The following is a 21,888-nucleotide window of genomic DNA, read 5'->3' as shown; positions in this document are numbered from 1 at the left end:
CCACTGACCTTGCTGTAAAACTGTAGAACAAGACAAAAGTTTTACTGTGATATAAATCACAGTTAGTGAACGTGCACTCCAAAAATGGTTGAATTAGGCGTTTTTACTCATTGATTTTGTATTTGGTTAATGATTCCAGCTCTGAGATCATAACACTATATAAGATGTAAGATATCTTTAACCTTTTAATTTTAGCTATGTGTTGATTTTGACATTGACATAGCGCAGTGACCCAGTAATGTTTTCCAATATTTTAATTTTTGCTGATATTCAAAAATACTATAGAAGAGCTGCTTTGTAATTAGAACATATAGCATTGCATAAATTTCTCCCTAATTAAAAAGCTTCTAAATTCTGACTAATCAATTTGGAAAGGTTTTGACAAATTATACGTTTAATTTCAGAAGATTTATTAATAATGTGACCTATAGCTAGTTAATTATAGTTATAGCACTGATGTGGTAATACTGAAGATTGATTGAATGATACAATAGCAAATTTATTTTTGTACGTCTGCCTTAATTCCAGAACATTACATTCCACTTACATTTTAGCTGTTTCTCCATTATGCTTGAAAGCTGCAATAGAAGGAACTGGTAAGTACACACTGTATTTATAGGAAAGCATAATTTCGGTATTGAAAGTATAATTTCAATATTGACTCCTCACTTTCTCTTGATAGATAGAGAATCTTGACACCATTTCTTCACACAAACTATGATCACAGTATTAATTCAGAATCCCTGTATGACATGAATTTGGCAGATACTGTATAAGCACATGCTATGAAGGACCAGTGGATTTTTTAAAGTGTTGGTTCTTCTGTTTCTCCAACTAGAGGTTTCTTCATGATTGCAATTATTACTAACATTCCACAAAAGTGGTGGGGAAAGAAACATAAATTACTTGTCCTTCCTCTCCCCACTTTCCCAGTTTCATCTGAAAGCTGGAGATGTGCATATTTCCCATAGAGAAAGTACATTCTCCAAAACATAGGGATAGAGCATACACAACTCTACTGGGATTTCCACATTTTCCCCTTTAGATAAGACCTAAAAGAACATGGAGACAAATCATCAGCCACCCATATTCCCTTTTCTGTTTGTTCCTGTGGAACACCTCAAGCAGCTGGGTGTCACATGTGAAATTGACTAACACAAGATATGTGGGTGCATCCGTGATAGTGGAAGACTGGGAATAGGCTGCCTGCCTCTCCTCATTACAGTCCCCAGCTATATATTTTTTTCTAAGAGAGTGCTTTGTGCTGAGTTCTGGAAGATATCACTGCTGCATAAGATCAGTGAAGCTGTGCTGATGTGTGCTTTTACATCAGGTTTCACAAAATCACCATATGCCAAAGGATTAGCACACTATCAGTGCGCTGCTGAAACAGTACAAAGCTGCCACCCGCGAGGACTATCCTGACAAGCTATGCAAAGGGCTTGCTTATGCCCAGGCAAATGCAAAAAGACCTGGGCAGTCCTGCCATTGCCTTGCTAAGCAGTGCATTCCCAAACAGGAAAGTGGGCCAGCTAATGTTTATGCCGTTATAAGGTACTCTGGTTCTATTGAATAAGCTGTATGCAATGTAGTCGGCATATCAATGTTTAATGATGTCAGCATTTCTTTTTCATTATAGTTCAGTGGGTGGGGAAGAAGGTGGATTTTATTTTATTTTTTGTTAACTGAAATTTAACAAAACACTAGAAGAATAAAACAGCAATAATTAAAGCAATAAAATTCAGCAGAACAAATAAAACCGTAATCAAAGTAACTTGTTCTGATTATTTCGAAGACTCTGATTATTCTGGTATTCTGATTAGTTAGATAAGTGTGGCTGGTAGATCCACTACTCAAAGAAGAGTGCTTGGGCATGTCTACATCAGGGGGGAAAGGAGGAGGATCTCGAGATATGCTGATTGCGAGACCCACCCCCTGGGTTCACACGTGGCGCATGATGTCCAGGGAGAAAGCAGGACATTGCGCCTGCTTTTTTTTTTTTAAGACAGGAGCTGGAGCGCACTTGTGCTCCACTGAAAAAGTAAGTTTTTTAAAAAAAGAAGAAGCCCCGACTCCCACCCCCGATGGGCCTGGACTCTACCAAGCCCGACTCCTTCCCTCTGATGACCCCTGCTACTCGCGGGGAAGAGGAAAGAAGCCAGGATGGGCGGCCATACCCCCGCAGTTCCTTGAGATCATCCCGGGACTGCGGGAAAAACTGTGACAAAGTGTATGGCAATATCCCGGGGAAATGGAGGGATCATCTCTCCCTGCTCCCAGGATGCCCTGTGTGTTATGTAGACGCACAAGGATAATCCTGGGATGATCCCCAGGATATTGCCTGGTGTAGACATGCCCCTTGGCAATGGTCCCTCGTCAAACCAGAGGGCAGTATCAAGTGGGATGCTGCAGGGCTCGGTCCTGGGCTCTGCACTCTTCAGCTGTTTTCTTAATGACTTGGAGGAAGGGGGGATGGGGATGCTTATCAAATTTGCAGTTGACATAAAATTGGGTGGAAGAGCTAATACCTCAGAAGAAAGAAGCAGCATTCAAAACGATTGTGATAGGCAGAAAAAAAGCAAAACGTAATTTAACAGAGAGAGGTGCAAAGTTCTTCATTTAGAAAAAGATTTGCGCAAGTATAAGGTATGGAGTACCCGACTTGGCAACAGTGCATGTGAAAAGGATCTTGAAGTTGTAGTCAATCACAAGCTGAATGTGAGTCAGCAGTGTCACGTGGCAGCAAAAGAAGTCAAATGTAATTTTAGGTTGCAATAATAGGCGTATAGTTTCAAAAATTGGAATGAGTTCTCAGAAGGGTAGTAAAGATGATCAGGAGAATAGAAACTATAAGTCCTATGAAGAAAGATGGAAGGGACTAGGTATGTTTAGCCTTGAGAAGAGAAGCCTGAGGAGAGAAATGACCACACTTTTCAAGTACCTAAAGGGTTGTCACTCAGAAGAGGGCTGCAAGTTGTTCTCTATCATCCAAGATTATAGGACATGAAATATAGGCTTAAATTTAGGGATGAATGAAAAAAAAAATCCTATTTGCAAATCATGCTGACATGTCCCATCCACAACTATGAACATGAGCTCTGGCTATTGGGCGGTATAGAAATGTAATAAATAAAATAAAATAAATAAATAAAATAATGAGTAGGAATGGAATTCTCTGGAAAGTTTCACAATTTCGCAAACTTGAGTATGAAAATGCACACTTCTGCAAGCGAGCACTTCCAAAAATACACATTTGCACAAATCCACCCCAAATCCACTTTTTACTCAGCATATGGGGATAAATGCACATTTTTGATCAGGGAAAATGTGCATTATTTAAAAACAAAAACAAAAAGTGTGTGTGTGTGTGTGTGTGTGTGTGTATATATATATATATACACCAATTGGAGAAAAAATGTACACTTTTAAGAATGAATTTTTAAATGTGATTTTATCCAATCAAAAGAGGAAGAAGCTTGTGTTGAGGAACGCAAATGACACAAAATGAGCCTCAAGAAAGAATTTAGACAAATTCCATGAGGTCAAACATTGCATGTTCATCCATCCCTACTTAAGTTACAGGAAGGCGGATTTCGATTGAATGTCAGTAAAAGCTTCCTAACGTTCAGAGCAGTCAGATAATGTAACCAACTGTCTAGGGAGATGGTGGGCTTTCCGTCACTGAAGGTATTCAAACAGAAACTGGACAGCCGTCTGTCAGGAATGCTTTAAACTAGATTCCTGCACTGATGCCATAAAGAGTCCCTTGCAGTTCTGTGATTCAGTGAGTAGTATCCAATGTGGGCTTTACGTGTGCCCTTCTGTAAATGAGCATTTCTCCTCGTTATGATGCTTCTCCCTGGAAGCGCTACATCATGGCCACCAGTGGTCGGAGCCATTTATGACCCACCATTAAGGATACCCACCCATGCGGTATGCAAGGCCTGTGTTGGATAGTACTCTGTATTCACATTACATGCAAATAAGAAAGCCTTTGCCTAGCACCTGTCCGGTCACTGAGGTCATCTGAAGGCATGCTTTTGGTGGTTCCACATGGACCTATGGTCTGATTGGAGTCAACCAGGAGAAGAGCCTTTTATAGAATTCCCTGCCTTTGGAGGTCAGTCAGACGCCAACTTTATATTCTTTCCGATGCCTCCTGAAAGCGTCATTGTTCCAGGAAGGCTTCCTTTAGTGACCAGCCACGGTTTTATTTGCCCTTTGTTTCTTTTAAAAATATATTTTGATGTGTTTTTATTCTTTTATTCTATTTCTATTTCTTCGCTCTGAAATTCTTGAATGGGGAGCGGTATACAAATATAATAAATAAATGACATTAGAGTTGGCACCAAGCAAGCCTCTCTGCACCATGACAAAAAAGCTCTCTCCCCCATCACTATTCGCCTACATTAAGATACAGGAGAACATGGAGGAGCACTTCAGATAATGAATGTAGAGTTCAGGCAGGCTCATGTAGTAGAAGGCAGTTATTCAGATACCTTGGACACAAGACCTTTAGAGCTTTATAGACCAAGGGCTGAGTTGGTTCTGGGCAAACAAGTCAGGAGCCACATGCCAGCAGAGGGTGAGGTTATAACCAATGGGGCGGGGCCAACCCACTGCTGTCATGAGGACCACGACATAATGCCCAGGCTCACTTCATACACTCATAAACACACACACACATACACATACATTGTCCCTTCCCTGCTGCAATCAGTCTTTTAAAAAAACTGCCCTTGACAGCAATGAGACCATTAAAAATCTTGATTTTAACAGGGGAGGGGTGGTTTTGCAAAACTTGCAGTGTTGGGGAAGGTTAGACCTTCCATCCCCAGCAGCACCCCCTGCCAAAAACATCCCCATGTTTTGCAATTAGGCTTTAAAAAAAAAAAACTCAGTTGACACTGGAGCTGTGTTTCTATGAGGTCACATTGGTGCCTCAAGACCCCACATCCTGCACTTGCGTTCCTGCCAGGTAGTCCCCATGGCAAGGAGCGCAAATGTGGAGTTTGAAACCTCACCAGGAGGAGGAGGAGGGGTTGAGGCCACCCCTAGCGCCTCTTTCCTCCCCTCCCCAGTTTGCCTCCTCTTCCTCTGCCCTGCGGAAGAGAAAGCAGTCGCGGAGGGGGGAGTCCGCACCTTGCTCCATTTTAAATTTTTTAAAAACCTTATTTTTTAATGCGAAGCTCTGTGGAGGCGGCCTGGTGGCCATTTGACTCTGTGGGCCGCCCCCTCCCTTGACCAGCTGATAGTGACCAATCAGGGGGCGCCATCGGCTGGGCACACCTCTGCTGCAGCTCCATGCAAGGCGACAGGCGACAGATGCTGTCGTCACCTTGATCCAAGTGGAAAAGGGTAAGTCCCCAACTTTTTAAAATTAGAGCTTCACGGGCGGCTGTGTCATATTGAAAGAAAACAGATCATGTAGGTGGCATGAAATAAGAACTTTCTTTTCATATGAACTGTTGGAAGAATTTCGGTGCATTCTCTCCTGTTAGCATCTTTCAAGATGGATAATAATATCAAATATTCACACATCATTACATTTAAATTAACTAAGGAATTAATTACTGCTTCAGTGTATATTCCGGTTAATTATAATAAATAGTAAGTTGTATTTTTAAAATGACTATTGCTTTCATGAGAAACATTTCCCTGTCTTACCCAGTGCTTAAGTTCCTTTTATACTAATAAATATAAAAATCAGCCAAATGTAATTTTCAGAGCTAATGTAAGCTAATTAACTTATTACAAAAATGAGAAGAAATAGTAAGAATGGGCGTCTAGATTATCTAAAGAATTAATGTTAGTTAATTACACACGGGCTCAGTAATAACCAAGCATTAACACAGGCATAATTCATTACGAAACATGGCGAACTACCCAGCTAATTTAGATATATTATGGGAAAGGCTATCTTATTCAATTCAGAGACAATTTAAAATGAGTTACTAAATGCATTTTCAGACATTAGAAAAATCTGTATAAATTTTAAAATATCCCCATGTGATCCTTTACGAGGCAAAATACAAAATAAGCATACCTATATTTATTTTCTGCATGATCTACTCTTATTTTGATTCTCAGAGACAGTTCTTCCTGCCCCCCCTGCTGCCCCCTTATTTTCCATTGGTCCAAGAAAATCAAAGAATGTTGTAAGATTCCAGTACATCTGATTGTGGAGAAAGATGTGTGAGTATACACAGTTTCTGGTTAAAGCTTAGAGCACTTCACACATTTTGTTTTTTTAAGTGTACGCTTAAGACGTCTTATGCTTAAAATATCAGGAGATGTAAGATGTAAAAGCTACAAATGCATGCATCCTGCAGGTACACTTTCCAGAAATACACGAATGGCTATGGCTTGTTGTTGAGCATGCACTTGGCAGAAAACACTGGCTTGCTGGTGTGAGAATGCAAACAAGGAAGTTAAGGAAAGAGGTTAAAAATACAATTTTATAAATTAAAATATAATATTAAAAAAACAGAGCATTCTATCACATTATCGTGCTTGAGCAGTGGCTGTTTGGAGTACCTCGTATGGGCTTCTTTTGAATATTTGGAATTAGACCGCGGGAAGTGACATCTGATTTCGTTTATTCTTTTATTATTTGGAACTTTTAAGTCAGTCCCGAGAAAAAATAGCCCTTGGTACCAATCAGCTTGGCACACTGGCCACTGAAGAAGACCTTGAGTTGAAACGCATCTGGCCAAAGGGAAAAACTCCACTGAGCATTTTCTGTCTAGTAGTTTTATTGTTTTATTGTATGTGTGATAGATAGAATACTCTGTATATGTTTTTTTAATATTATATTTTAATTTATAAAATTATATTTTAACCTCTTTCCTTAACTTCCTTGTTTGCATTTATATTGTGTTAGGTTAAGGTCATCACCTTTTTGTTGCATTTTCTGGTGTGAGAGCCAATGCCATGTAGTACTGGAGGCTGGTGGCTCCAATTTCGGTGGGGCTGTGAATCCATTCTGGGTTTCAGTCAGAATCAGTCAGAACTCTAAAGGAGCGATCCAAGAAGCTTAACCTATTTGGGGGATAGGGTTCAGCATCTTCATACAATAGTAGAGTTGGAAGAGGCCTATAGTGCCATCAAGACCAACCTCTTGCTCAGTGCAGGAATCCACCCTAAAGCATCCCTGACAGATGGTTGTCCAGCTGCCTTTTGAATTCCTTGAACAGCTCATTCAGTATTCTGGCCGGTGCTGACCAAAACCCAGAATGGATTTTGCTGCTGGTAGCTCTCGCAGGGCTGCTGGCTAAAGGAAAACGGAGCCAGCTGGGTCCGGGGAGCTGGGTCGTGGGAGGGAAGAGAGCCGACGGGCGAGGAAAGGGGAGGGCGCCTCCCACGCCCCCGGGACCACGCAGGGGCCGCTGCCGCCGCCGCCGCCCCGCTGCTGGTAGCTCTCGCAGGGCCTGCTGGCTAAAGGAAAACGGAGCCAGGAGCAGCCCGCTCACAGTCTGCGCTGCCAAAACACGCCTCCTCCTCCGCCTCTTCTGGGGACGATTAAGGTATGTGCTACACGACCGTTTTCGGGGCGCCCTCAAGGGGCTTCGGGGCGCCTTCGGAACGGTGTGTGGACTCCCCCTGTAAGTCTTTACACATATAGATTCTGCTTCTGTTTTGGAAAGTGTGGGGTGGCCATCTCTTCTCTGAGTGCATACCTCATTGGGGCAGTGGGAGAGAATGAACACCAAACCACCTGATTCTCTTTTCAATTACTGGCTGAGCCAGCATTGCAGAGGTGCTTTTTCCTTTCTGAGATTTTGGGAGATTCTTCAAAACCGTTTTTTGCCTTCCAAATTAGTACAGTTACAGTGCAATCTAGTACATATCCATTCAAAAGTGAGTCCCATCGAGTTCAATGGGACTAACTCCCAGGTGAGCTTGCCTAGGATTGCTGCCTTAGTTGGGTTAGATGATGTCACACTTTTACTCCCTAGCTGATGTAGGCAGTTCAGCCTGGTTGGCCCCAAATAATGTAACATGGCTTTCCCCTGCAGCCTGCATTCCCAATGGTTTCTCTGCTTCCAAAATGAACAATATTGTATCCCAAATGGACACTGACTCCACTTCCTCAAGGCTTGCTTCACATATTACATTGCTCACTTCCTACACGGATGTAATCTTTGCATGTTGTTGTAAAGGGTGGCATGTGTTAAGTGCACAAATCAAGATAGGCAGGAAAAGGCATGGCTACTTTGTTTGTTTGGGATGCCCTGCTCATGTGATTCCTGGATCGTAGTGGGATGGTAGCAGAGATACAGCCCCATAGTCCAGAGTGGGAAAGTTGTGGCCTTCGAGGTCTTTGGGCCTATAACTCCTGTCAACCCTAGCCAGCATAGCCAAAACATCTGGAGCACAGTTGTAAGACAAAGTATGAGGGCCCACAGTTGCCTATCCCTGCCTTAGTCAAATGCGGCATCTAAGCCATGTGATGGGTGTGTGTGCTCGTGTGTGCTTCTCTTTATCGCCCTGTGTGCTTGAATCTACCATTCTGAGTCCAAAAGAGATTGATTTTCGCACTCCACCTTGGCAAGACAGTAGGCTGTACTGTTCGTTCTGCTTGCAGGCAATTCTGCACATGTTGTTAAGGTTATGGAAGCAGGATTCGTTTTCTAACACTGTATAAAAATGACAGTGAGTGATCTCCAAGTGATAGTGACTTCTAGTGCCACTACCATGGAAAAGTACCTGATCTCATGCCATTTCTTCTGCTTGGATATGGTAGGTACTGTTCACGTTTTAATTAGCACCACTGCAACAGCATTTAATAACTTTAAGTTTGTTTTAATGGATCCCAGAATTGTTGTTTTAAATGAATACTGTTGTTGTTTTTATACTGTTTTTATGTTTTTTAAATTTTTTGTATACTTTTAATGTCTACTATTTTTAATTGTTGTAAACCGCCCAGAGAGCTTCGGCTGGGGGGCGGTATATAAATGTAATAAAATAAATAAAATAAATAAATAAACTTCAGAATGGGATTGGATGCCTCTTGAATCCTATTTTAAAAGCCATTAAATTTGTTCATATTGTGCATAGAAGTTTCCAGGAAGGTCTTTTACCTGCCAACCCCAAATAAATAATAAAAGCAAATTATAAAGATAACAAGGGGAAATTATTTCTCTTTAGTCATAAGGAGAATTGTCTTGATGGGTCAGATTATCCATCCTTTTTTAGCATACTGTTACTGACGATGAATATATGAACCAGCCTTGCATTGAATCAAGCCATTGGTCCATCTAGTACAGTATTTTCTACACCAGGGGTAAGCAGAAGATACATCACCTGATGATTTGTACTTCGATTTCCGTAAGTCCATCAGCATGGCCAGTGGGCAGGAATGCTGAGAGTTGTAGCCCAAAATATGTAGAGATCTACTTTCTGTCCACCTTTGATCTATACAGTGGCTTTTTGGGGACCCAGATAGGGATTTTTCCCAGCCCTGGGTTGTATCCAATCTTAGTCTAATTTAAGTCCCATTCATTTCAATGGGTCTTCTCTAAGTGAACTAATATTTGTTAGCACTCCCTATCTGGACATTCTAGCGATTGGACCTGAGACCATCTCTACAGGCAAAGCAGGTGCTCTGCCACTGAGTCAGTAGACACCCTTGTATTCAGTGGAGATTATAGACATCTAGAACGTTATTGTTTTCCAATCAATATGCCCTAAGAAGCAGGTTTGTATGTAGCTCCTGCTTATTAGTGCATATTGCCTCTGGACAGCTAGGTACCATTTCATTAACTGATTGGGAAAAAATTACATTTATTATTATTTGATTTATTTATATCTTTTAAGGATACAAATCCTTCCAAGACAGCTTATGAGAAAAATCAATTTAAAGAAAGCTAAAGAAAAAAAATCTTCTTTCTCCCTTCCAGATTGTTCTCTGTCCTTCCAGATTACATCTGGCTTTTCTTTTTATTTTTTTGTAGTTGTTAAAGATGTTTGTTTTCAATTTAGATATATCAATTTCAAAAGAGCTTTTTTTAGATGTTCTTTGAATCCTCTCCTATTCAAGTTTTGCTAACCCCAGTCAGCAAGTAGTGTCATTGAGCTTTTTAATGAATCACAGGCCTCTTGTGCTACAGGACAGGGGACCATGTGTTCTTGTGAGAATACTCAACTGCTAGAGCTGTGATAGCCACTGTGCAGGAAAAACTTGCTTTCATCTTAATGTAGTGGAGAGCAGTGCCTGGCTTTGACTGATTCAAATTACCATCCAAAGGCAGGCATAACAACTCACAAAATTTCTGAAGAAGTCAAGCCATATCACTTTTAAGGTGTACACATTCTTTATGTGATAAAGCTTTTAATTTGATTTAATTAAAATTCACTTGTGGGGACAGGGTGTCACATACTTTTGTTGTTGTTGTGTTGAATTGAATTATAACATTCAGCTAGCTTAAAGCTTCTTCATTTTCATTTCATTTCATTTATTTCATTTCTATATCACTCAGTAGCCAAGTTCTCATCTCTCTTCTTCTACTGCAGAAACCCTGTTATCATCCTTGCACAAGCATAAAATCTAGTACTTTGATTCTGCTTGCGCAAGCCAATGCACTATATATTATAGAAGGCATTGCACAAACTGGGCTAGATCTACACCAAGCAGGATACCACACTGAAAACAGTCTATATAATGTGTCCTGGGCCCAAACAGTTGTCAGAACTGTTATAAAGCGGTAGTGTAGATCCTGCCCTGTTCTGCAGAGTTGGCTTTCCACAACACATTATGATTTCGTTAGGTTAGTGGTTCGTCTGCTAACACAGTTCTTATGCTAGGTTAGGGGCTCATCTACACCAAGTAGGATATTCCACTATGAAAGCAGTATATAAAAGGCAGGAGCCGCACTGCTGCTTTATAGCAGTGTTGAAGTGCAATGACAACTGTTTGGACCCATTGACACATACACCATATACCACTTTCATAGTGCTATATTCTGCTTGTTGTAGATGTGTCCTGGGCTCCAACAGTTGTCAGTGCACTTCAGTACCGCTATAAAGCAGTAGTGAAGATCCTGCAGTGCACTGCAATACTGCTATAAAGCAGTAGTGTGGCTCCTGCCTTTTATATATTGCTTTCATAGAGGAATATCCTGCTTGGTGTAGATGAGCCCAAAGTGTTACTTGCATTAGTTGTGCTTGTTCTCTAGAGGTTGTGCAACCATTAGCAGAACAAACCAAACTCTTGTAATTTTTCTGCTAGCTTAATGTTGGATATAACCCATAGGGATTAAGTAAGATTGGGTTTGTTTGGTGATACAGGACTTCCTGTATCAAAGGAAGTATTAAAGGACTTCCAAAAGGACAGATTCCACCTTGTACAGGGTTCCTATGCCGTTATGTGCTTTATGGCATAGAGAGGTCAACAGATGAGCTTCTTCAGCACAATAACGTAAGAGCTATTCAAAGTGACCCCTAGCCAAAGTGAACTCCCATAATCCTAATTCATATGGGTTATCCTGCCTCACGCTCTGTGATGTACACATACACACACGCATACCTATATTGTATATGTATGCAAATACTTTGCTGTTGTCAGATTCTGAAGGGAGATGGGGGAAACAGAAGAAAGTGTTTTGCATCTAGCACTACGTAGACATCTTTAGTACTACATAGACATCTTCTTGGTAAATTGCAGAACTAAAGAAATACAACCTGCTACATGAAGTCTGAGAAGAAAAACCAGAAAGGAAGGTAGACCTGAACCCACTGGATAAACACACAGAGTCATAAAATGAATGGTTTTTGCATGGTGAATGATTGGGGCATAGGGCAGAAGTTACTTGGTACATACTGTATATATCCTGCCTTTTCCCCAAAGATATTCTAAGGGTTTCCCCCCATTTGTAATGTCACAACAGCCCTCTGAGGTTGGTTAGGCTAAGGGATTGTGCTTAGAGTAAGGTCAGGCAATGAGTTTTGTGTTAGAGCAGGGATTTAATCCCAGGTCTTGCCAGTCCACATTTGACCCTCTACCTACTACAGCCATTCTGATATTTAAAAAATCTAGTTAGGCAAAGCAGGTGACATCAGTCATATCAATCATGGGTATGTCCATATTTGTAATTTGTTGTAAGACACAGCAAAGAAATTGCCTGAAAATAAGCACCTTATTGAGTTGCTTATGCGCGATTATGCCCGCTGAGAGGTTGTATCCCTTCTGCTTGTGTGGAGATCCACTGCTGCAGGGAAAAGACACACTGTTCCTTGTGATAGCCAAATTTCGGGCAGGGGGTTGCGTTCTAGGCAGACCTGTGTATCAGTCCTTTAAATACTGTTCTCATTGGAGTTCGTTCTTAGATGTTGCAGGTAGGATCAATTTTTGGCTGGTGTTGCTTTTACCATTGCACCACTATTGGGGAACGAAGTTGCAAAACATAAAAATTCTCTCCTATGTGTTTACATAGGGTGACCATATGAAAAGGAGGACAGGGCTCCTGTATCTTTAACAATTGTATAGAAAAGGGAATTTCAGCAGGTGTCGTTTGTATATATGGAGAACCTGGTGAAATTCCATCTTCATCACAACAGTTAAAGTGCAGGAGCTATACTAGAGTGACCAGATTTAAGGCAGGGAACCTGCAGCTTTAACTGTTGTGATGATGAGGAAATTTCACCAGGTTCTCCATATATACAAATGACACCTGCTGAAATTCCCTTTTCAATACAACTGTTAAAGATACAGGAGCCTTGTCTTTCTTTTCATATGGTCACCCTATATTTATAAAAGTCAGAGCAGCTTCATCTTATATTGAGGGGGGCACCCTCCCCACACCCTCTATTATTACTGCAAATGTATATTTTCTGTTTTATTGTATTTCTATAGCCACCCCACAACATAAGTTATTTGGGCAGCTCACAAAAAAATACAACATTAAAATGCAGTGGGTTGCATCCAGACTTAGTCATGCTTGGAGTAAACCCATTGAAATCAAAGAGAGAAGTAAGGCAGGACTAACAAGTTCTATTGATTTCAATCAGTCTACTAAGTATGACTAAATCTAGATTCAATCCAGTATGTGTGTGTGCATGGGCAGTATCCAGTGGTCATTCTGCAAACTTAAATAGTGCTAGTGGAGCTCCGCCGAATCTTTGTCTTCTGTGAGCAGTTGTGCATTACACTTGTGCAACCATAACTTTAGTTAGATTCCCTTCTTGCACATAGTTCATAACCTAGTTTCCACTAGTGCAATGCCATTTGTGCTAGTGCAATGATACAGTTGGATAATGTGCTCTCTCTCGCTCTCACACACACACACACATGCACCAAACACATCTAAACAGATGCAGCATTGTGCTTGCATATGTTTGGTGCACCTTATTATTTGCAGATAATTAAGAAATTGAGCTTTAGAGGGAATTGCTAGCAGGTGTAGTGCACATAGCCTGAGTTCACAGACCAACAGCTTTGTGTGAACTGATAAAAGCAAGATGTTGTTTTAAATAGTTATCAAAAGCTGCGTTTGCCCTTAGAAACCTGTGCTTTTGCCACCATCAAGATCTTTGCACTATTTCAATTACTTACATGGTGGTCATTTCAGAGCACCTGCTAAATACTCTTGAGTTGTTTTTTGTTGTTGTTTAATAACGCCTCTGAAATTCTGCCTGCATGTGTGTGGGTGGAGCTCTTTCACATAATGTTTTCCATCCAGTAAGATGAAAAAAATTCACATGGGGGAAGTGTATACTTATCAACATTATGAAAATGTTATGAAAATTGTGAAAAATGTTATGAAAATTGTGAAAAACATCTACTTTGCTATGCGCTGCAGTTTTCAAACGAAAAATAAACATGACCATGTATATAGGGAAACTTGAAGGCTGAATCTAACTGTATTTTAAGCATGAGGGAATTCCAGTGCCTGGAAAATGCAAGCTTTTAATCGTTTTTTTGTTCTGTGTATCAGACAAGAAAATTAATGTTCGTAATAGGGAGAATGCAAGCATGTCACACTTTTTGTCTCGTCTGGACAGCACAGTTGCAAAGCTGGTGCATGCCTATGCCGGGAATTGAGGTTGTATGAGGCAGGGAATCTTTGCGGGAAGAAAGGTGTAGAGGTGGGGGCTGGGGTGAGGGGTGAGAAAGAGAGGGAACGTAGGAACTTGAAGCAGCGTGCATTAAGGGAGGAAGAAAGCGTGCCGCTTAGAGTCCTCAGGCAACCCTTATTTCTATTTCGTAGATTCCTCTTTAAGTATTTGTTTCCCTTTCTAAAGGCATGCTATTATAGGTACGGCAGCCAGTGCTTCTCTGCTTCCGTGCCTGCCTGTATTATTTTGCAAGGCTGCTGGGAGTTTTTAAGCTGTGTGAGAATCCTGGGAGTTGGTGATGTCAGACTGGTTGGGTCATTTGAAGGTTAGCAGCCTGGGAAGGGTTCATAGAAAGTTCACTCGCATATATTAAGCAATTCAATCTTTCATTCTGTGTGACACAAGTAGTAGGAAGTGAGCTGTTCGAAGGCAGAAGGATCTATTCACTGGCAAAGGGGGGATCCAGAGCTCCTAGCAAAGCCTGTTTTATCAGCAAAACTTCAACGCCAGACGGGATACAAAAAATATCATTTATTCAGGGTGAGCCTAAGAAGCAAGAAGGCTCCTTGCAGATTTGGGGAGTAGGCGAAGGAGAACTGGAACTTGGAATGCTGCTTGTTTCCCCCCTGTTCTGCTGGACTGGCTGAACAGCCTGGAAAATGGTAAATGATCATTTGGATCAATTACAGGCTTTTAGCTGTGTTGTCTGTCATAATTCATGATTCTGGTCTGGGAAAAAGACCAACAGCCTACGTGCCAAAAAAGGGGCAGAGTTTGATGGAGTTGGATGTACTTTTATATGCCATTTTCCACCACACCTAGAGGAAGGCACTTTTGCAGGCATACTGTAGAGGGGGAATCATGTTTGACTGTATGGATGTTCTAGCAGTAAGCCCTGGTCAAATGCTGGATTTCTACACTGCAAGTCCGTCTTCCTGCATGCTCCAGGAGAAGGCTCTGAAAGCATGCTTCAGTGGATTGGCACAAACAGAGTGGCAACACCGGCACACTGCTCAATGTAGGTCCCTCTACTATTTTCTTTCACTTTCTTCCCCCCGTCGTTTTTATTTATTTGCATGCCCCCTCCCAAGAAAGTGCTACCCAAATAAATAAATAACAGTGCAGATGAAAGAGGGATACTTTTCATAATATAGTTTTATTCAGATATAGGTGTGCATGCATGCATAAGTTTTGCAATTTTTTTGAAAAACCCAGTAACACCAACCTGTGTGTTGTACTTTTCTGATTACAGTATTATTCCTCTAATCTCATCCCCCTGTAAGTAGCCTTACAGTTATTTTTTATTATTATTATTATTATTATTATTATTATTATTATTATTATTATTATTATTATTATTGTCATTCAGTGTAGAGGGGAGGGGGGTATATTTTCCTTATCTGTATGTTGCCTGGTTTTTCTAATGTCCTTTTTCGATTGTTTATTTTTTTTACTCAGGTGCATTTTAACATCTAAACCACCAGTTAAAAGTGGCGGTGTGCTGCCCCTTGGCTTTAGCCTTTGTAGGGTAGGCAAAATTTTAAATTGTGGGCTACCATAACTGTTTTTCTTCCTCTGAAAAAAAGAAAAGAAAGAAACAGCAATATTTCTTTGCACTGACCTTGCTGCCACCTTCCTTTTTTTTACCTTGCTTCTCTAAGAAGTGCCTGTTTTTGCTAGAAAACTAACTGTGAACACCCCTTGCGTTTCACCATCAATTATCTCAGCACTTTCTGGATCGGTTAGGAGCCCAAAACTTGCAGGGAAGGAAACAGCTTTTTGCTGGTGCAGATTTTTTAAAAGTGCTATTTTGTTATAAGCTCTTAACAGTGCTGGATGGCATAGATGGCAAAAAGTGGCATGCTTTAACAGAACAGTTTCAAGTCTGAGAAACAGCAAGAAGTAGTAAAGTCCCACCACCACATTCTCTGTATTAAAAAAACCCCTGAAGGATGCTTCATTGCTCTGACACTGATTTAGATAAATGATGGCTATCTATCAAATTGTTTTAACATACTCTTTGACACTTCAATGGAGCATTAACTCTAGAAGTATGCTTGATATCATTGTGATCTTTAGGCGTCTCAGTTGCTCTAAAATACATGGAATTCTTTCTTCAGAATGCTTAATCCACAAGGGAAGAAAAATATGAATTTTCTTCGGATCTGTGATACGAATGTAATGGTAGTTAAAGCTGTAGTCAAAACTATTTCTATCACAGTTAGGTCTTCATTAGTAATTTCACAAGCCAACAGAACTTGTAGGAGCTAGTCTCTGATTGAATCCAAACATTTAACTTTTTTTGCCTCTTTAAAAAATGTTAAGACGTTAAAAACAAAAATCAATAGACAATTGTTAAAATAGTCCTGGTATTTTCTAAGTATTCCTGCACTTCAAAGGGTTCAAAGACTCTATTTATTCAGTCTAGCTAACTTGAGAAAGAACTTTACTGAACTCTGCCAGCATGTCTTTGAAATTCACGTTCTGTCTTAGCAAGTATTCTTTAGTAGTATACGTTAGTGATAGTAATAAATTCTTTGAAACTCAAATAGTTGCCTGGAGTAGCATGTTTTTGTTTGTTTACGGTATCAAAATTCTAGGAAAAAATAGTTTTGAGAGCTTATTAGTGATCATATATTTCAATACAGAGCATTACAAGTAATTCACAGTCCATCACCATTAAGTGGAACCAATTTTTTTAAAAAATGTTGACTTTGCTGCTGAGCAAGTTAAACATAGGGTCACCCTTATCAATGTGCAGCAAGTGTTAAATATGTCATTTGCCTGGGGCTGACGATAAGAAACGAGGGTTGATTGTAGTGGAAGGGAAGCTAATCAAGGGAAATTTTAACTAGAATAAATAAAGATACAGCATAGTGCTTTCAGGAGTTCATTTTGTAATGACTGCAATAAAACTGTTATGTTGGCAAAGTTAAAAAACAGTCTGAAATAGCTTTTCTTTTATCTAAGCAAACTGCGACTGTCAGTGGTATGTGTAGTAATGAAGTATGTGCAGGCTGTAACTTGCAAGTAGAAATTTAAAGGTCTTTTCTCTCCCTAAACCTTTTACATATAATTCTAAAGGTATGTATTCTATAAGGTAGGGATGATAATGCGTAACTCCACCGGCAAATATTTCCTTTTTCTCTGAGTGAACTAAGTAAGTCTTCTACAATTTTGAGTAAAGGTTCGAGATAAAAGCGACTTCCCCAGATATGAAAAAGGGTCAGTCAAGCTGATTTTAGCTTGGCTGTACAAGTGACCTATCTGAAATAGCTGATTTATACCTTGGTAGTAATGTTTCCTCTACTAAAATGAAAAAGTTTTTAAATGGTAGGTAGATGGTAAGGGAATAACAGCTACCTTGATTTCATTTATTCAAAATAGTGCACCAAAACACCCCATAGATAACATCAATGTTTTTCTCTAGATTCAGAACATCTTCAATCACTAAAATATTACAACTAGAGTCATCCATATCCTTAACTATACCCTTTTAATTCTAATGTGTTTAAAGTCTTGGACAGCAGTTCTAAAATCATTTGGCTTTTTTCCCCATGGCTCATAGTGTGTGGCTTCAAACTGTGCTAGAGGATGAATCTCAGTCCAAAGAAAACAGTGGACTTAAAGAAACAGATCAGAACTGTGATTGATTAGAGTTTAAAGTATTACCAATAAGCTCTCTTCTTAAGAAATAAGGGTCAGTGCACCAAAAGCAAATGAATAAATAGATTTAAAGTAGAGAATAAAGTCTAAAAGTTAAGATGACATAAAGTACCCACTTTATCTGAAAATCAAATATAAATATAAATTTCTGTTTCATTGTTACTTAAAACAGTGACATGAAAGGGTAAGAGGGTTAAATGCAACTTTTGCAAAATAGAATAAAATTGGTAATTCATTGTTACATGGATTTACTGCAGTCTGATTAAAAAAATGAAGCAGAACATAAGTGACTGATGGCCAAATTCTTTCTGACTTTTGATGATCCTGTAAAGAAAAGTTTGGTTATGCTGATGATAGAACAGTTTTTAACAGATATTACATATTTTTTAAATGCTGGAGGTGTACTGTCCCTTGCTGTTTTCACAGAAAATAAAGGGCATGATCCAGTTAATGTTAAGTTTTTTAAATACTGTTGCTTTCAATGAGAGAGTAAAATGCATGTTTAACTGCACAACCCTACGCATGTCTGTTCAGAAATAAGTCCTGTTAGGTCAAATAGGACTTGCTTACAGGTAAATATGTATATGATTTCAGCCTTAATCTCTCTTTCCACTGGAATGAATGGGACTTAATAGTGCTTTGTTTGCACAAAGTTTTCAAGTGAGATTTTATGTTAAGTGAAGATGATAGGCTGCAGACCTAAATAAAACTGTCTGTGAACAAAATCTACAATCATAAAATTCATAGCTAAACTACCGGTTGCTTATAATGTTTAGGACTGTATAAATTCTTGCACTTTGCAGATTGAAAAACATAAGCCCAGAAACATCTGTCCTAACATACAACTCAATGCTTTATTATCTTTCATATCTCCAGTCAGAATATAAAAACAAACACATTGAAGTGTATGACTTGAAATCTACATTCCTAGGTATTGAATTGCAGCAGGTGTTGCTGGCAAGCTCTGCATTTCAGCCACAGAAGGCAGGGTTTATTTTTATGCACCTTTTCTTTATTTAAAGTTTCTCACAACAACAAAAAACTCTATGCAATGATTAATAGGAAGACTTTATTTGCTGTAAATTTGTTTTAAGGACACTTGATCAACTGTTGTTTAATCTGGATCCACTTAATACACTTTTGAAAACAATGAAATTTGAGTCTCTTGGTTTTTCCTCTGTGTCATAAAATAATTTGTTTTCCTTTGCACTATCCAGATTTTTTTCCTTTTAAAACACACTTTTCCATGAGAAAACTGAAGGCTAAAGTTCAAATTTGTGAATGTCAAGTTTGATATCGCAGTCCAAATCCATTGTTCATTTGTAAACTGTGAGAAAGAACATTCCTGTTGCATAGAGGAGAAAATATACAAGGCATTTCTGAATTTTAGCAACATAGTTTCTGGCAGGTAGCATAAAGGGCAAGCTAATAAGTTGACGAAAAGGAGAGTCCATTTTAGACTGAGATAAATCATCCTCACATCATCCAACCAAAACAATGTCTGTTTCCCAAGCTGTTCATACATTGGTTGTCTCCAGAGCACATTCTCAGTCTGCAACGCTCTCTACTGAAGGGCTATCCGCTTACTCTAATAATGAACTGTACCAGCCTTAAAATGTAACTACTGTCTCTCCTATGTTTCCCATGTTGCTATTTTACACAGCTGGCAAATTGAATTGATGTTAACAGCAGTGTGCTTGATCCCATGGCAAATGTTTGATGCCTAACATCACTTAGACTTCGTGTTTTGCATTAGAGTAAGATGCCATATTTTGCTGTTCTGCTACAAGGCTTAGAACAGTTGTTGAACTACAACGCCTATCATCCCTGACCATTGGCCATTCTGGCTGGGTCTAGTGTGAATCAAACAACAGATGGAGAGCCGCCTGTTCTCCACCCCTGACAGCGTAAAAGCAGAAATTGGGTGGAAGCCTGGCTCACAGAGTGATACTGGGTTAAAAAAAAAGTATTGCACAAGGAGTCAGTATTGGTTTGTAGTATGGTCTTTTTCAGACCCTGCATGATAAATTTGTAAATATGCATACAAAAAGGATTTAAAGCCCTGATAGACATTGGAAAGGTGATGCTTAAAGAAAGGACACTAAGAAGCTAGAAATGTTGCATGGGTTCACCTTGAAAATGCAAACGGCAAAGAATAGTATGGTTCCATTGTGAAGAATGAGGTTCCACCGTCCCTCTTTTTGCATGTGCATTTTGGAGCTGACATTGTGAGCAAGATCAGGCATTTATGAAGATCACTAGGGATGTACAAGCATCAGACACTCTGTACTTGAATTAATACACCAGGCCATGTAGTGGCTATGGCATGTAATCCTATGATCTTGAGTTTTATTCTTGCTGCTCTGTCTCCTGAAAGAGCAGTCTTAACACAAACGACACCAAATTCGTATCTCCATAAAAGCATACTATCAGCGTAGTACAAATGATGCAGGCTAACGGGGCTTTTAAAAGGCCTACTATGTGTTCTCTGAAAGCCTTTGCCTCTCAGTAAATACATGGTACCTGGTCACTTGGCACTGGGCAGCCTATTTACTTTGTTTGCTTTGGTAGAGTGGCAGTCTGAAAACAGATGCATGGACTGGAAATGGCAAGTTCATAAGTATCAGGAAATAAAATCAAGGGCCCAAATGAATGCATCTTTATTTTCAGAAGCCAATTCAGGGTACTGTTTTCATTTTGGCCACTTGAAGCCATTTCTGAAGCACTTCTCTTCTCTAGGGATCAGCATGTCCCTCAGTGTGTATTTTCATGCAAACAGAAAGAAGTAGACTTAAGCTGGTGCGCTCCAGATGTGCTGGACTGCAACTCCCATCAGCCCCAGCCAAATTGGCTGGGGATGGTAGGTGTTGTAGTCCAACAATCTGATGTTTGGAGAAGGCTGGTTCAAGCCAATAGGTAACTAAATGAATCAACATGTAATGTGCCTGGGAGAGAAGACAAAATGTCCTTTGTCCTACCATAACCTGAAGATAAAAGTAATGTGTGCCTCATAGAGCTGATGCCCAAAACTGAAACCCTACAAGAAGCAGCCATGCTCTCAAAATATATTCCCAGGCTGCCTGTCTTTTGCCACAGCATGCTGGACTGCAGAATCAAAGGCGAGGTGGGATTTGGGGAACTGCAACAAGCATATTCACGAACAGGATAGAAATTTGTGACTGGTATAAGGCAAAACTACAGCAAAAAGTAACTGTCCAGTGGCCGATGATGGGATGATTTCCCTAGTGGGTGTATCTGCAGTAATCTTTTTTCTATATCTGCTGATCCAAGACTTGAAAAAAGAAAGTGAGAAAAGCTATTATGTGACATATTTCCAATAAGAATCCATTTGAATATTATCTTGTCAGACCAACCACAAAAAAAGCTAAAGAAATACTGCCAACCTAAGTGAAAACTAGTCAGATAAAATAGAATTAAAGTTTTTGCCATATGGAAGATGTATTCAAATCTGTAAAGAAAGCTGTTTTCAGCATCAACATGGAAATAAGAAATCAACAAATACCATTCATATTTACGTAGATACTGCCCTTTGCTTGTTTCATTTTTGTGGTTTGAGTTTTGGTGTTTAAATGCAGCTGACGAGAGAGGAAAAGGTTTATCAACAAGTCAGTCTGAATCATTGTGGAGAGTTTCGCCTTCTTGATTTTCCTTAAGCCAAATAGATTTTTCTTGCTTCCTATCTATTGTTAACAAGACTGTAAAATAGAATCAAAGGCTTTGAAGCAAACTGCCTTCAGTGCCATTTTTGGTAGAAAGGCAGGGGTACAAGTCAAATAAATAAATAATCATGTTACTGTAGTTCCACATATCCAGGTTTTGAGTGTCAGCTAAATGGCTACTCTAAATATCTAGACCCTAATGTTTGTTCATGAACATAAACATTATTTTTTAGACAGGAACATTTTACAACTTATGAACGCACCCCTTTCCTTTAATCTTAGACAGCATAATAGTCCTCAGAGCATAAGTCTCTTTGAAGACAAGTACTTAAGAGCCCAGTCTTATGCATGTTTACTTAGAACTAAGTCTCCTTGAGCTCACTCTCCAGTAAGTGAGTAGTGGACTGCAGTTCAAGGCTCACAACACTCCCATTGATTTTGAACTTGAGTTGTGATCTGTCTCAGGTTGAATTCTTCTGCCTTGCGC

General features: G+C 39.7%; 1 protein-coding gene across 1 annotated transcript in view; it reads left to right on the top strand.

Annotated features, from left to right (window-relative positions):
* Positions 1-14,833: 14,833 nt before the first annotated feature.
* Positions 14,834-21,888, top strand: part of RARB (retinoic acid receptor beta) — a 113,896-nt gene continuing 106,841 nt past the window's right edge. The window contains exon 1 of the mRNA XM_063128176.1: positions 14,834-15,073. Within this exon, the coding sequence (XP_062984246.1) occupies positions 14,917-15,073 (157 nt within the window). The 5' untranslated portion in view covers positions 14,834-14,916. The remainder of the gene's footprint in view (positions 15,074-21,888) is intronic.

Source organism: Elgaria multicarinata, chromosome 1, assembly GCF_023053635.1.
Source record: "Elgaria multicarinata webbii isolate HBS135686 ecotype San Diego chromosome 1, rElgMul1.1.pri, whole genome shotgun sequence".
NCBI classification, from domain to species: domain Eukaryota; kingdom Metazoa; phylum Chordata; class Lepidosauria; order Squamata; family Anguidae; genus Elgaria; species Elgaria multicarinata.
This window is presented reverse-complemented; position numbering and strand designations above follow the sequence as displayed.